This window comes from Eleutherodactylus coqui, chromosome 7 (genome assembly GCF_035609145.1).
Source record: "Eleutherodactylus coqui strain aEleCoq1 chromosome 7, aEleCoq1.hap1, whole genome shotgun sequence".
Lineage (NCBI taxonomy): Eukaryota > Metazoa > Chordata > Amphibia > Anura > Eleutherodactylidae > Eleutherodactylus > Eleutherodactylus coqui.
In genome coordinates this window covers 113,023,973-113,040,110 of record NC_089843.1, presented here as the reverse complement: position 1 = coordinate 113,040,110, position 16,138 = coordinate 113,023,973, and the positions used below count along the sequence as shown (strand labels likewise).

Below are 16,138 nucleotides of genomic sequence, written 5' to 3'. Positions count from 1 at the left end.
TTGTTTGTGCCTTTTGTTACCTGTGCACTGGCATCACCAAACTAATCATTAAAATACATAAGTCCATACTTACATTGCCTCATGGTGCGTGACCTCTTTAATCATGTTAGCTATGGTTTTGTATTCCTTCTTAAGTCCTATATAATGTAATCAGAAAAGAAAATCAGTGGCTTAATAGAAACTTATGGAATTTCTAATAAACATCACAATATATCAGCAAATGGGAAAGTTTTTTTAAATTCTTGCCAATATAGAGAAAATATAGACTTAGGGAATATGTGACAACTCAAGGATCAAGTGTTATAAACATATCAACCGGGGCCCATAAAAGTAACGTGGCTTCTCTCATCAGACAGGATAGGGAATAACTTTCTAACTTTTGGGAAGACAACCCCTGAGAGCCCCTCCAATCCCAAAAATGATAGTCCTGAAGGACTCCAAATGAATGCAGCAGCAGTCGAGCATGTGCATTGCGTCTCTGTTAATTCCAATGGTACTATCAGAGATAGCAGAATTCATATGTTTAACATAAAAACTTGAATTAGTATGTAATTTTCGGACACTATATTCCCTTTTATTGTATGATAATTTCCCCACTGTTAATAATGTAATCTCATTGTACCTGAATGTTTCTGCTTTCTCTTTGTGCTGGTGCCAGGTACACTGAGTGGTTTTCTGCTAGCAGATGTCGCATTTCCTTCAAAATTTCCAGCATCCACAAAACACATTTCACCATCATTATGTATTGGAACATCCTCTGGATTCGGACCTCCAGAGTCCATGATTGTTTGTTATAAACCTATATAACACAACGTAAAATAAAGTTTTCAATTGCATGAAAGGAGTGCAAATCATTCCACATGTATTACGATATCCATACGTGGGGTTGTAGCTTCATTGGTTGGCTTTGCCATGTGTATGAGTTCTCTTTTTTTTTTAACTAGCAGTCAGTCCAGGACTCTGGTGTCTAATGGGGCCTAAAAGCAACATGAGAAGACACCAGCTATATGCATGATGCATAGTAGATGGGGGCTTTCTTACAAATTTAGTTCCATGTGGCGCAGAGTGTTTAAAAAGCAGAAATGCAGTCCTAAAATCTCACTCATGACCTGAAGGTGGCGGGTTCAATTCCCGCTTGATTCAGGTAGCGGTCCAAGGCTGACTCAACTATAAATCCTTCTGAGGTCAGTAAAATGAGTACCCAGCTTGCTGGGGGGTAAAAGATGACTAGGGAAGGTAATGGCAAACCACCCCGCAAAAAAACAGTCTGCCAAGAAAACTCCATAATATGACACCACCCTAAGAGTCAGTCATGACTTGGTGCTTGCACCAGGGAGCTTTACCTACCTTAGGGCTCCAGCACACTGGCGAGAGCGATATCGGGATGTGATTAACGCTCCGATATTGCTCTAGCAATCCTTTAGAATTCCTGGATACGAGGCTTTTATACAGGTAAAACAGCCAACCATCCCAGCAGGGCTGAAGGAATCTCCTGCTGTGGATGTCACAGCCACGGCAGGAGATAGTGACCTTCTCCCATTGATTGCAATGGGGCCAGCGGCAGCAGCGCCAGCCCCACTGAAATCAATGGGACAGGGTCGCGGTCCTCTGCCACTGCTGTGAAATATAAGCCCTATAAGCTGTGAAATGTAATCCCTACCACAAAAAAAGTCCATAACTGTAGAAAAAATAAAATAAAAAGTATAAATACACCACCTTAGTAGCACTGTTATCTCCGGTGAGTCTTCTTGCATTGTCATTCAATGCTAAGCACTGCCTCTAATTGGTCACAGCGCTCAGCCAAGCAGAGGCAGCGCTTCAGGAGGCGGGGATTTTCAATCCCTGGCCAGAAGAGGAGCATTGGGAAAAAAAATCTATTTGGGCTGCCTGTGACCGTCCTCAGTGTACTGGGTCTCTGCTGGGGGTAGTTGTCCTAATTCATACGCAGCCAGCTAAGTGTTACAGCAGGCTTGCGCAAAATTCTTTCCTGGCTCTGTGTTGGCTGTTACATGACCGCTGTATTCCTGTCCACAGTGCAACAGTCTGCAGTTATTTTACATTGTCCAGGGTCAGTGGTGGTGACGCAGGGACAGAAGACATATTTAGTGTATATAGGCAGTGGGCCTTTCCAAAAACATTTGGGAAAAAAAATCTATTTCAGCTGCCTGTGACCGTCCTCAGTGTACTGGGTCTCTGCTGGGGGTAGTTGTCCTAATTCATACGCAGCCAGCTAAGTGTTACAGCAGGCTTGCGCAAAATTCTTTCCTGGCTCTGTGTTGGCTGTTACATCACCGCTGCATTCCTGTCCACAGTGCAACAGTCTGCAGTAATTTTACATAGTCCAGGGCCAGTAGTGGTGACGCAGGGACAGAAGACATATTTAGTGTATATAGGCAGTGGGCCTTTCCAAAAACATTTGGGAAAAAGATCTATTTGGGCTGCCTGTGACCGTCCTCGGTGTACTGGGTCTCTGCTGGGGGTAGTTGTCCTAATTCATACGCAGCCAGCTAAGTGTTACAGCTGGCTTGCGCAAAATTCTTTCCTGGCTCTGTGTTGGCTGTTACATCACCGCTGTATTCCTGTCCACAGTGCAACAGTCTGCAGTAATTTTACATTGTCCAGGGCCAGTAGTGGTGACGCAGGGACAGAAGACATATTTAGTGTATATAGGCAGTGGGCCTTTCCAAAAACATTTGGGAAAAAAATCTATTTGGGATGCCTGTGACCATCCTCAGTGTACATGGTCTCTGCTGGGCGTAGTTGTCCTAATTTATACGCAGCCAGCTAAGTGTTACAGCAGGCTTGCGCAAGATTTTTTCCTGGCTCTGTGTTGGCTGTTACATCACCGCTATATTCCTGTCCACAGTGCAACAGTCTGCAGAAATTTTACATAGTCCAGGGCCAGTAGTGGTGACGCAGGGACAGAAGACATATTTAGTGTATATAGGCAGTGGGCCTTTCCAAAAAACATTTGGGGAAAAAAATCTATTTGGGCTGCCTGTGACCGTCCTCAGTGTACTGGGTCTCTGCTGGGGGTAGTTGTCCTAATTCATACGCAGCCAGCTAAGTGTTACAGCAGGCTTGCGCAAAATTCTTTCCTGGCTCTGTGTTGGCTGTTACATGACCGCTGTATTCCTGTCCACAGTTCAACAGTCTGCAGTTATTTTACATTGTCCAGGGCCAGTAGTGGTGAGGAAGGGACAGAAGACATATTTAGTGTATATAGGCAGTGGGCCTTTCCAAAAACATTTGGGAAAAAAATCTATTTGGGCTGCCTGTGACCGTCCTCGGTGTACTGGGTCTCTGCTGGGGGTAGTTGTCCTAATTCATACGCAGCCAGCTAAGTGTTACAGCAGGCTTGCGCAAAATTCTTTCCTGGCTCTGTGTTGGCTGTTACATCACCGCTGTATTCCTGTCCACAGTGCAACAGTCTGCAGTAATTTTACATAGTCCAGGGCCAGTAGTGGTGACGCAGGGACAGAAGACATATTTAGTGTATATAGGCAGTGGGCCTTTCCAAAAACATTTGGGAAAAAAAATCTATTTGGGCTGCCTGTGACCGTCCCCAGTGTACTGGGTCTCTGCTGGAGGTAGTTGTCCTAATTCATACGCAGCCAGCTAAGTGTCACAGTAGGCTTGCGCAAAATTCTTTCCTGGCTCTGTGTTGGCTGTTACATCACCGCTGTATTCCTGTCCACAGTGCAACAGTCTGCAGTAATTTTACATAGTCCAGGGCCAGTAGTGGTGACGCAGGGACAGAAGACATATTTAGTGTATATTGGCAGTGGGCCTTTCCAAAAAACATTTGGGAAAAAAAATCTATTTGGGCTGCCTGTGACCGTCCTCAGTGTACTGGGTCTCTGCTGGGGGTAGTTGTCCTAATTGATACGCAGCCAGCTAAGTGTTACAGTAGGCTTGCGCAAAATTCTTTCCTGGCTCTGTGTTGGCTGTTACATCACCGCTGTATTCCTGTCCACAGTGCAACAGTCTGCAGTTATTTTACATTGTCCAGGGCTAGTAGTGGTGAGGAAGGGAAAGAAGACATATTTGGTGTATATAGGCAGTGGGCCTTTCCAAAAATATTAGGGAAAAAAATCTATTTGGGCTGCCTGTGACCATCCTTAGTGTACTGGGTCCCTGCTGGGGGTAGTTGTCCTAATTCATACGCAGCCACCTAAGTGTTACAGCAGGCTTGCGCAAAATTCTTTCCTGGCTCTGTGTTGGCTGTTACATCACCGCTGTATTCCTGTCCACAGTGCAACAGTCTGCAGTAATTTTACATAGTCCAGGGCCAGTAGTGGAGACGCAGGGACAGAAGACATATTTAGTGTATATAGGCAGTGGGCCTTTCCAAAAACATTTGGGAAAAAAAATCTATTTGGGCTGCCTGTGACCGTCCTCAGTGTACTGGGTCTCTGCTGGGGGTAGTTGTCCTAATTCATACGCAGCCAGCTAAGTGTTACAGCAGGCTTGCACAAAATTCTTTCCTGGCTCTGTGTTGGCTGTTACATCACCGCGGTATTCCTGTCCACAGTGCAACAGTCTGCAGTAATTTTACATTGTCCAGGGCCAGTAGTGGTGACGCAGGGACAGAAGACATATTTAGTGTATATTGGCAGTGGGCCTTTCCAAAAACATTTGGGAAAAAAATCTATTTGGGCTGCCTGTGACCGTCCTCAGTGTACTGGGTCTCTGCTGGAGGTAGTTGTCCTAATTCATACGCAGCCAGCTAAGTGTTACAGCAGGCTTGCGCAAAATTCTTTCCTGGCTCTGTGTTGGCTGTTACATGACTGCTGTATTCCTGTCCACAGTGCAACAGTCTGCAGTTATTTTACATTGTCCAGGGCCAGTAGTGGTGAGGAAGGGACAGAAGACATATTTAGTGTTTATAGGCAGTGGGCCTTTCCAAAAACATTTGGGAAAAAAAATCTATTTGGGCTGCCTGTGACCGTCCTCAGTGTACTGGGTCCCTGCTGGGGGTAGTTGTCCTAATTCATACGCAGCCAGCTAAGTGTCACAGTAGGCTTGCGCAAAATTCTTTCCTGGCTCTGTGTTGGCTGTTACATGACCGCTGTATTCCTGTCCACAGTGCAACAGTCTGCAGTAATTTTACATAGTCCAGGGCCAGTAGTGGTGACGCAGGGACAGAAGACATATTTAGTGTATATTGGCAGTGGGCCTTTCCAAAAAACATTTGGGAAAAAAAATCTATTTGGGCTGCCTGTGACCATCCTCAGTGTACTGGGTCTCTGCTGGGGGTAGTTGTCCTAATTCATACGCAGCCAGCTAAGTGTTACAGCAGGCTTGCGCAAAATTCTTTCCTGGCTCTGTGTTGGCTGTTACATCACCGCTGTATTCCTGTCCACAGTGCAACAGTCTGCAGTTATTTTACATTGTCCAGGGCCAGTAGTTGTGAGGCAGGGACAGAAGACATATTTAGTGTATATAGGCAGTGGGCCTTTCTAAAAACATTTGGAAAAAAAAATCTATGTGGGCTGCCTGTGACCATCCTCAGTGTACTGGGTCTCTGCTGGGGGTAGTTGTCCTAATTGATACGCAGCCAGCTAAGTGTTACAGCAGGCTTGCGCAAAATTCTTTCCTGGCTCTGTGTTGGCTGTTACATCACCGCTGTATTCCTGTCCACAGTGCAACAGTCTGCAGTTATTTTACATACTCCAGGGCCAGTAGTGGTGACGCAGGGACAGAAGACATATTTAGTGTATATAGGCAGTGGGCCTTTCCAAAAACATTTGGGAAAAAAAATCTATTTGGGCTGCCTGTGACCGTCCTCAGTGTACTGGGTCTCTGCTGGGGGTAGTTGTCCTAATTCATACGCAGCCAGCTAAGTGTTACAGCAGGCTTGCGCAAAATTCTTTCCTGGCTCTGTGTTGGCTGTTACATCACCGCTGTATTCCTGTCCACAGTGATACTGTCTGACTCTGCATTAATTTTACATAGTCCAGGGCCAGTAGTGGTGACGCAGGGACAGAAGACATATTTAGTGTATATAGGCAGTGGGCCTTTCCAAAAACATTTGGGAAAAAAAATCTATTTGGGCTGCCTGTGACCGTCCTCAGTGTACTGGGTCTCTGCTGGGGGTAGTTGTCCTAATTCATACGCAGCCAGCTAAGTGTTACAGCAGGTTTGCGCAAAATTCTTTCCTGGCTCTGCTGTGTGTTCCGTAAGTGAAGTCAGCCTCCAACCACAGGCCAATAAGTGGCACATTTAATTACAGCGTTCTGTTTCTGCACTACTGGTAATACACCATGCTGAGGGGTAGGGGTAGGCCTAGAGGACGTGGACGTGGACATGGGCGAGGACGCGGAGGCCCAAGTCAGGGTGTGGGCACAGACCGAGCTCCTGATCCAGGTGTATCACAGCTGACTGCTGCGGGATTAGGAGAGAGGCACGTTTCTGGCGTCCCCACATTCATCTCACAATTAATGGGTACACGCGGTAGACCTTTATGAGAAAATGAGCAGTGTGAGCAGGTCCTGTCGTGGATGGCACAAAGTGCATCCAGCAATCTATCGACCACCCAGAGTTCTGCGTCGTCCACTGCTGCAACTCTGAATCCTCTGGCTGCTGCTCCTCCTTCCTCCCAGCCTCCTCACTCCATTACAATGACACATTCTGAAGAGCAGGCAGACTCCCAGGAACTGTTCTCGGGCCCCTGCCCAGAATGGGCAGCAATGGTTCCGAATCCTCTCCCACTGGAGGAGTTTGTCGTGACCGATGCCCAACCTTTTGAAAGTTCCCGGGGTCCGGGGGATGAGGCTGGTGACTTCCAGCAACTGTCTCAAGAGCTTTCAGTGGGTGAGGAGGACGATGACGATGAGACACAGTTGTCTATCAGTGAGGTAGTAGTAAGGCCAGTAAGTCCAAGTGAGGAGCGCACAGAGGATTCGGAGGAAGAGCAGCACAACGATGAGGTGACTGACCCCACCTGGTTTGCTACGCCTACTGAGGACAGGTCTTCAGAGGGGGAGGCAAGGGCAGCAGCAGGGCAGGTTGGAAGAGGCAGTGCAGTGGCCAGGGTAGAGGCAGGGCCAGACTGAATAATCCACCAACTGCTTCCCAAAGCACCCCCTCACGCCATGCCACCCTGCAGAGGCCGAGGTGCTCAAAGGTCTGGCAGTTTTTCACTGAGAGTGCAGACGACCGACGAACAGTGGTGTGCAACCTGTGTCGCGCCAAGATCAGCCGGGGAGCCACCGCCACCAGCCTCACCACCACCAGCATGCGCAGAAATATGATGGCCAAGCACCCCACAAGGTGGGACGAAGGCCGTTCACCGCCTCCGGTTTGCACTGCTGCCTCGCCCCCTGTGCCCCAACCTGCCACTGAGATCCAACCCCCCTCTCAGGACACAGGCACTACCGTCTCCTGTCCTGCACCCACACCCTCACCTCCGCTGTCCTCGGCCCCATCCACCAATGTCTCTCAGTGCACCGTCCAGCCGTCGCTAGAGCAAGTGTTGGAGCGCAAGCGCAAGTACGCCGCCACGCACCCGCACGCTCAAGCATTAAACGTGCACATAGCCAAATTTATCAGCCTGGAGATGCTGCCGTATAGGCTTGTGGAAACGGAGGCTTTCAAAAGTATGATGGTGGCGGCGGCCCCGCGCTACTCAGTTCCCAGTCGCCACTACTTTTCCCGATGTGCCGTCCCAGCCCTGCACGACCACGTCTCCCGCAACATTGTACGCGCCCTCACCAACTTGGTTACTGCCAAGGTCCACTTAACAACGGACACGTGGACAAGCACAGCGGTCAGGGCCATTATATCTCCCTGACGGCACATTGGGTGAATTTAGTGGAGGCTGGGACCGAGTCAGAGCCTAGGACCGCTCACGTCCTACCCACCCCCAGAATTGCGTGCCCCAGCTCAGTGGTGGTATCTGCAGCGGTGTATGCTTCCTCCACTAAACCACCCTCCTCCTCCTCCGCAACCTCTGTCTCGCAATCAAGATGTGTCAGCAGCAGCACGTCGGCAGCAGTCGGTGTCGTGCGGCGTGGCAGCACAGCGGTGGGCAAGCGTCAGCAGGCCGTGCTGAAACTACTCTGCTTAGGAGATAAGAGGCACACGGCCCACGAACTGCTGCAGGGTCTGACAGAGCAGACCGACCGCTGGCTTGCGCCGCTGAGCCTCCAACCGGGCATGGTCGTGAGTGACAACGGCCGTAACCTGGTGGCGGCTCGGCAGCTCGGCAGCCTCACGCACGTGCCATGCTTGGCCCACATCTTTAATTTGGTGGTTCAGCGCTTTCTGAAAAGCTACCCATGCTTGTCAGACCTGCTCGGAAAGGTGCGCCGGCTCTGCGCACATTTCCGCAAGTCCCACACGGACGCTGCCACCCTGCGCACCCTGCAACATCTGTTTTATCTGCCAGTGCACCGACTGCTGTGCGACGTGCCCACACGGTGGAACTCTACGCTCCACATGTTGGCCAGGCTCTATGAGCAGCGTAGAGCTATAGTGGAATACCAACTCCAACATGGGCGGCGCAGTGGGAGTCAGCCTCCTCAATTCTTTACAGAAGAGTGGACCTGGTTGGCAGACATCTGCCAGGTCCTTGGAAACTTTGAGGAGTCTACCCAGATGGTGAGCGGCGATGCTGCAATCATTAGCGTCACCATTCCTCTGCTATGCCTCTTGAGAAGTCCCCTGCAAAGCATAAAGGCAGACGCTTTGCGCTCGGAAACAGAGGCGGGGGAAGACAGTATGTCGCTGGATAGTCAGAGCACCCTCCTGTCTATATCTCAGCGCGTTGAGGAGGAGGAGGAGCATGAGGAGGATGAGGAGGAGGGGGAAGAGACAGCTTGGCCCACTGCTGAGGGTACCCATGCTGCTTGCCTGTCATCCTTTTAGCGTGTATGGCCTGAGGAGGAGGAGGAGGAGGAGGAGGATCCTGAAAGTGATCTTCCTAGTGAGGACAGCCATGTGTTGCGTACAGGTACTCTGGCACACATGGCGGACTTCATGTTAGGATGCCTTTCTCGTGACCCTCGCATTACACGCATTCTGGCCACTACGGATTACTGGGTGTACACACTGCTTGACCCACGGTATAAGGAGAACTTTTCCACTCTGATACCCGAAGAGGAAAGGGGTTCGAGAGTGATTTTATACCACAGGACCCTGGCGGACAAGTTGATGGTAAACTTCCCATCCGACAGCGCTAGTGGCAGAAGGCGCAGTTCCGAGGGCCAGGTAGCAGGGGAGGCGTGGAGATCAGGCAGCATGTACAGCACAGGCAGGGGAACACTCTCTAAGGCCTTTGACAGCTTTCTGGCTCCCCAGCAAGACTGTGTCACCGCTCCCCAGTCAAGGCTGAGTCGGCGGGAGCACTGTAAAAGGATGGTGAGGGAGTACGTAGCCGATCACACGACCGTCCTCCGTGACGCCTCTGCCCCCTACAACTACTGGGTGTCGAAGCTGGACACGTGGCCTAAACTCGCGCTGTATGCCCTGGAGGTGCTTGCTTGTCCTGTGGCTAGCATCTTGTCAGAGAGGGTGTTTAGTGCGGCTGGGGGAATCATCACAGATAAGCGTACCCGCCTGTCCACCGACAGTGCCGACAGGCTTACACTCATCAAGATGAACAAAGCCTGGATTTCCCCAGACTTCTCTTCTCCACCAGCGGACAGCAGCGATACCTAAGCAATACGTAGGCTGCACCCGCGGATGGAAGCATCGTTCTCTATCACCATCAAAAACGGGGACATTTTTGCTTCATCAATCTCTGTATAATATTCCTCCTCCTCCTCCTGCTCCTCCTCCTGAAACCTCACGTAATCACGCCGAACGGGCAATTTTTCTTCGGCCCACAAGGCTCAGTCATATAATTTTTCTAAACAATTTTTATACGTTTCAATGCTCATTAAAGCGTTGAAACTTGCACCTGAACCAATTTTTATTTTAACTGGGCTGCCTCCAGGCCTAGTTACCAATTAAGCCACATTAACCAAAGCAATTAATGGGTTTCACCTGCCCTCTTGGTTGGGCATGGGCAATTTTTCTGAGGTACATTAGTACTGTTGGTACACCAATTTTTTGGGGCCCTCGCCTACAGTGTAATCCAATTAATTTTTGCCCACCTGTATTACAGCTGACGTTACATCAGCTGTGCTGGGCACTGCAATGGGATATATTTATGTACCGCACCCACCCATGCTGTCGGTCCACACGGAGTTGTAAATGCATGTGTCCACTTCTAAAGAACCCCAGTCTGGCTGGGGCATGCAGTGTGGGCCGAAGCCCACCTGCATTAAACATGACATTACCTCAGCTGTGCTGGGCACTCCAATGGGATATATTTATGTACCGCCGGTGGGTTCCAGGGAGCCACCCATGCTGTCGGTCCACACGGAGTTGTAACTGCATGTGTCCACTTCTAAAGAACCCCAGTCTGACTGGGGCATGCAGTGTGGGCCGAAGCCCACCTGCATTAAACATGACATTACCTCAGCTGTGATGGACACTGCAATGGGATATATTTATGTACCGCCGGTGGCTTCCTGGCACCCACCCATGCTGTCGGTCCACACGGAGCTGTAACTGCATGTGTCCACTTCTAAAGAACCCCAGTCTGACTGGGGCATGCAGTGTGGGCTGAAGCCCACCTGCATTAAACATGACATTACCTCAGCTGTGATGGGCAATGCAATGGGATATATTTATGTGCTGCCGGTGGCTTCCTGGCACCCACCCATGCTGTCGGTCCACAGGGACTTCACAATAGGGAGTTGTACCTGCCTGTGTCTGTGAATTAAAAAGCCCGGTCAGGTTGGGGCATGCAGTGTGGGCCGAAGCCCACCTGCATTTAATCTGACGTTAGCTCTGCTGTCCAGGGCACTGGAATGGGATACATTTATGTACAGCCGGTGGGTTCCAGGGAGCCACCCATGCTGTGGGTGCACACGGAATTCCCATTGCGGAGTTGTACCTGCCTGTGACTATTTATAAAAAACCGCGGTCTGACTGGGGCATGCAGACACCTTGACAGAATGAATAGTGTGTGGCACATAGGTTCCCCATTGCTATGCCCACGTGTGCAGCTCCTGATGGCGGTGGCACAGGATTATATTTCTCATTGCTTCTGTACAGCATTGTGGGCTATCGTCCTGCCCCTTTTAAAGAGGGTCGCTGCCTAGCCGTGCCAACCCTCTGCAGTGTGTGCCTGCGGTTCCTCCTCATGGCAGACGCACTTAGACATGAGTGTGGCGTGGCATCAGGGCAGCTGAAGGCTGTGCAGGGACACTTTGGTGTGTGCTGTGGACACTGGGTCGTGCGGGGGGGGGGGTTGGGCAGCATGTAACCCAGGAGAAGTGGCAGCGCAGTGTCATGCAGGCAGTGATTGTGCTTTGTTGGAGGTAGTGTGGTGCTTAGCTAAGGTATGCATTGCTAATGAGGGCTTTTCAGAACTTAAAATTGTTGGGAGGGGGGGGGGCCCACTCTTGCCGCTATTGTGGCTTAATAGTGGGACCTGTGAACTTGAGATGCAGCCCAACACGTAGCCCTTCGCCTGCCCTATCCGTTGCTGTGTCGTTCCCATCACTTTCTTGAATTGCCCAGATTTTCACAAATGGAAACCTTAGCGAGCATCGGCGATATACAAAAATGCTCGGGTCGCCCATTGACTTCAATGGGGTTCGTTATTCAAAACGAACCCTCGAGCATCGCGAAATTTTCGTCCCGAGTAACGAGCACCCGAGCATTTTGGTGCTCGCTCATCTCTACACATACACATACACACATATAGAAAGGCCACCTGAACAGTGTTATACAGAGATCACCAGCCTCTGTTACATGCCAGATTGGAGAAGTGGTGCCTCTCCATGCAGAACGTTACACCAGATGCCCAAATACCATAAGATGGGGGTTCTTTTAGGCTTCTATGCACTAACTGGTAGTGCCTCAATACCATGAAGGACAGCACAGAAGCAAGTTACATTCAGGCTGCTAAGAATATAAATACAGGCACCTGCTCAATAATTTCCAGTATCATGCAGATGTATGAGTATGTTTATAGGTACTAACTTTGTTTATGATGATGTTTTTATGCGTTTTAGGCCTCCTGCCTATCTCGCAGCGGAATCAGACCCGGTGCCGGCCAGGGACCCTATGCTCACCTGTCCGGATCCGCAGCGAGTGTCTCGGCCAGCGCATCGGTAATGACATGAATTTGCGTCAATTTCAAAATTGACATTTTGGACTCACCGTGGATTGGACGGCTTCCATTGACTGCATGCTAAGATTCTTTCCCGCAAGCGAAAAACCGTTGTTGATTTCCTCTCGTGGGCAAGGAAGAATTGTTATAGTGGCATGCTATGGACAGACATTGCTGCTGAATTTGCAGCGGGCGTCTGGCCGTGAATTCTGCAGCGATAATCCATTTGTGGGCATTGAGCCTTAGGAAGGCCCTAGGAAGGTTCTTACTAAGTACAATAATAAAGATATGAGCCCTATAAAAGTTAAACTACCTGTTTAGAACTTGTGTAATCAATGCATTGAAATAGCCAAATACACAACTCCCTGAAGGCTAAACAGCGATTAAGGAACACCCCAAATACATTCTCTGAGAATCTGATGTATCTCACTGGATCTGTGGATAGGGTGAAGCTTATGAGAGTGGACATTTAGACTCAGAAGACGCTTGTTACTCTGATGATTATAAGGCAGTTGTCCATATTTTCCACAGAGGAGATAGATAAAAGCACATGCCTTCATCACCTCTCATCTAGACCATTGTAATATTCTTCTCTGCAGCCTCCAATCCAATGCTTTTGTGCCGCCAATCCATCCACAACTCTGCTGCCCAGCTAATACACCTCTTCACCCATTACTCCCCTGCCTTTACTTTGCCAATCCCTTAACAGGTTACCAATTGTCCAGAGAATCCAATTCAAGATACCAATGATATACAAGACGGTCCACAACTTGTTCCCTCCATACATCTCTGATGTAATAATACCTGCCTATACATAAACTCTGATCCTCACAAGATTCTCCAAGATTTGCATCACTTCTACTCTAGAACTCAAGAACTATCCCAACGCATCAGAGTCTCCACCACCTTGAAAAGCTGTCCCCTTCCCTGAAGTGTGTTAGTCCTCACAGTCCTCTTTCTCGTTATCGATTTGTTAGGTCGCATGCACACGGGCATGTCGGAAACCACATGCAGGATTCCTGCAGCAGAGTACGACCCAGTGCCCGGCAGGTGACCCCCAGCTTACTGCTCCGCCGGTCTTCTTCTCTGTAAGGAATATGTCAGCCAGGACGCTGGCCACAACATGGGCAGTACAGAGGACGCCACACCATCACTATGGCGATAACGCGGCCTCCTCTGCTGCGAAAGTGTCGGCCTGAGCGACGGCCAGAGCATGCGCAGTTGAGAGGACGCTGTGCCATTGCTATGGCGATGACATGGTCCTTGCAAGCATTATGCAATCATGATTACAGAATGGCCGAGGAACGGACGGCTTTCATTGACTTTAAGCATAGCCCGTAGAAAATCGTAGTATGCTGCGATTTCTTTCCCACGAGTGGAAAATCGCTATCGATTTCCGTTCCTGAGCAGAAAATTGTGTTTTCTCATAGCATGCTATGGGCTTGATTTGCTACAGAATTCAGAGGTGGAATCCCGCTCTGGAATTCGCAATGCAAATCCGCTCGTGTGCAGGAGGCCTAAGTTATTTAGTAGATTTTTTTTTTCTTGTTGTTTTATGCATGTAACATATTTAAACCCCTGTTTTCATTTCTACAGCTCCCTGGAATTTAGTGTGAATGCACACGGGCGGAAATTCCGCAGCGGGATTTCCCGCAGAATTTCCGCCTGTGCAATCTGCCATAGGATTGCATTGGTTTATGCAATCCTATGCAGACAGCCGCAAATTGCCCGCGTAAAAACTCCCGCGGTAAACAAATCATGGCATGTCCTATATCTGTGCAAGCCTCACAGAGGCCCGCACAGAAACGTCACCGCTGACACGCCGGTTCTGCTCTTGCTCTGCGCATGTGCATCTGTGCGCCAGCCGGCACATCGCAGAGCAGAGAGAAGACATCGGAGGAGATGAGCCGCGGGTCACTGCAGGGCCATTGGTTGCATCCCGCTGCGAGAACTCTCGCAGCAGGATGCGACCCGGCTGTCTACATTCACCCTAACTGCACTTTAAAAGAAGTAATAATAATAAACTGTTAAATGCTATGAAAATTGAGAATACTAAGAAATCTAAGTCTATCCAATACCTGATGTTTGAAGGTCTAGAAGGTCATAAGTGTTGATTTTCACAGCTACAAAACATGACAAATTCACGTTCGTCTGTTTCAGCCCTAAGTCAACAATTTTTATATCCATACATCCAATAATGTAATGTACCATATCATATCCTATTTAAAACTATACATTGTTCGCTAGTTTATAATTATGTATGCAATATTATAGTACATTATTTCCCATGCGTTATGAATGACCTTTAGTAGCCATATTTGTTTGACTAGTCAAACTGTTTTAAAAAGTCAACATTTTAGGTTTTTAAAATGTTAATTCATGCTGTTCATAATGGCTTCTAGCATAAAATTACATTTATTACCAATAAATATATTCTATGGTCAAAAATAATAATTACACAACCTGAACCTCAAATCTGGGTTTTACAAGTACCTGCCTGTTAAATGAAGAACATAAAGTCTGGTGACACACGAGTCAATTTTTCTTAAGAAAGTTTGGTGCTACATCTAACCCCACAAACCTTTATATTTCACCAATTACCAGAAAACACGAGAAAGGCCCAAATGATTCACAATATCCTATTAGTCAGCAAAAGGTGTATTTTAAACAACTGGCTGATAGCTAAACTACCAGAAGTAAAAGACGTCATACAACAACTAAAGTATCTGTTAAAAATGGAGAGAATTGAGATAGAAAGATGTGCGGAGTCCCAAGCTAAAAAGTTTTTCAAAAAATGGAGAGAATTTATAGAAAAATATCTTGACCCTAACAAAATAAAAGAATGCATGCAACAATTTACCAACACAACATGGTACCATGAACAAAATCACATGAACCTATTGGGAATTCTTAAAATCACATGACAAAATATAGAAGGAAAGTGACCACGGGAAAGCGTACTGCGGGTTAGTTTAGTAAACCACTAGCCATTTGTTTCATTTATGTTTATTTAGCAAAGTATTAAGTTTTGGGAAATTAAGCCGCCTGCAGATGGGCGGAAATTCCGCGGCGGCATGGCAAACAAACCGCGGAATGCTCTATTTCTGTGCGGGGCTCTGTGAGGCCTTAGGGGGAGGGGTGATAGAGGGAAATAAATAAAAGAAAAATTGGATGGCACATAAGTGTGATTAACAACGTTTGACAAACAGAAACTGTTAAGATGCGACTAGAACTTTATGTAAAATTGTATTATGTCGATGTATATTTTTTTCTTTATCTGTATTAAAGTGCCAATAAAAAAGAGTGTAAAAAAAAATGAAAGATTGGTAGTGCGAAGCAAATAACAGAAAAGGTCATACATACCCAACTACACAATACAAAGTATTCAATGATATGGTACGGAGGTCACAAGAAGATGTTTAGTATACCAAAATTATGCTCCAATAAGGACCCATCCAGGTTCAAATAGCTGCAGAGATCTGAGTGCGTAATGCAGGCTGATACCCCACGCATATCGCCGCACAACCGCGGTTTCCTTGGGGCGCTAATACACGACCTGTGATAGTGTCATTATATAGTTAAAAAGTTACAAATTTGAATTAAGTTTTCTGAATATCACACAAACAGTGGCTCGTACTTACTGCGCCTATCCAAGTGGAATGACTGGTAACCTAGAAGCTGATAAGTCTGCTTCTTCTCAGGATCAATACCCTGCTAATGTTTACTTCCTGCTCCCTGCTGCCTGCTATAATGCACTGCGCTCGCAGAGAGGCTGTGCTACGCCCCACGGAGCAGAGAGAGCGGATGAGTTTCGTTTCTCAGGCTGTTACTCCATAGAAATCAGTTTCCATTTCCAGACTTCAGCATCTTCCTATTTGATGACGTAAGACTCCTATATCCTAATGCCTAAAATGCACACAGTTTAAAAGGAATTTCCTTCGTTTGTACCCAAAAAACACAAGTTAA

The 16,138-nt window shown here is 48.0% G+C and overlaps 1 protein-coding gene across 2 annotated transcripts in view; it reads right to left on the bottom strand.

Moving 5' to 3' along the window:
- DDX60 (DExD/H-box helicase 60) overlaps positions 1–15,881 on the bottom strand; it is a 179,511-nt gene extending 163,630 nt beyond the window's left edge. Inside the window, exons 1-3 of one of the 2 annotated variants that reach the window (XM_066573553.1) lie at positions 15,814–15,881; positions 623–799; positions 74–137 (exon numbers count right to left, since the gene is read on the bottom strand). In XM_066573553.1, coding sequence (XP_066429650.1) covers positions 74–137; positions 623–782 — 224 coding nt within the window. In that variant the 5' untranslated portion in view covers positions 783–799; positions 15,814–15,881. Of the gene's footprint in view, positions 1–73; positions 138–622; positions 800–15,813 lie in introns of those variants that run through there. The other variant, XM_066573554.1, reaches the window with a different exon arrangement.
- Between the last annotated feature and the right edge of the window lie 257 nt (positions 15,882–16,138).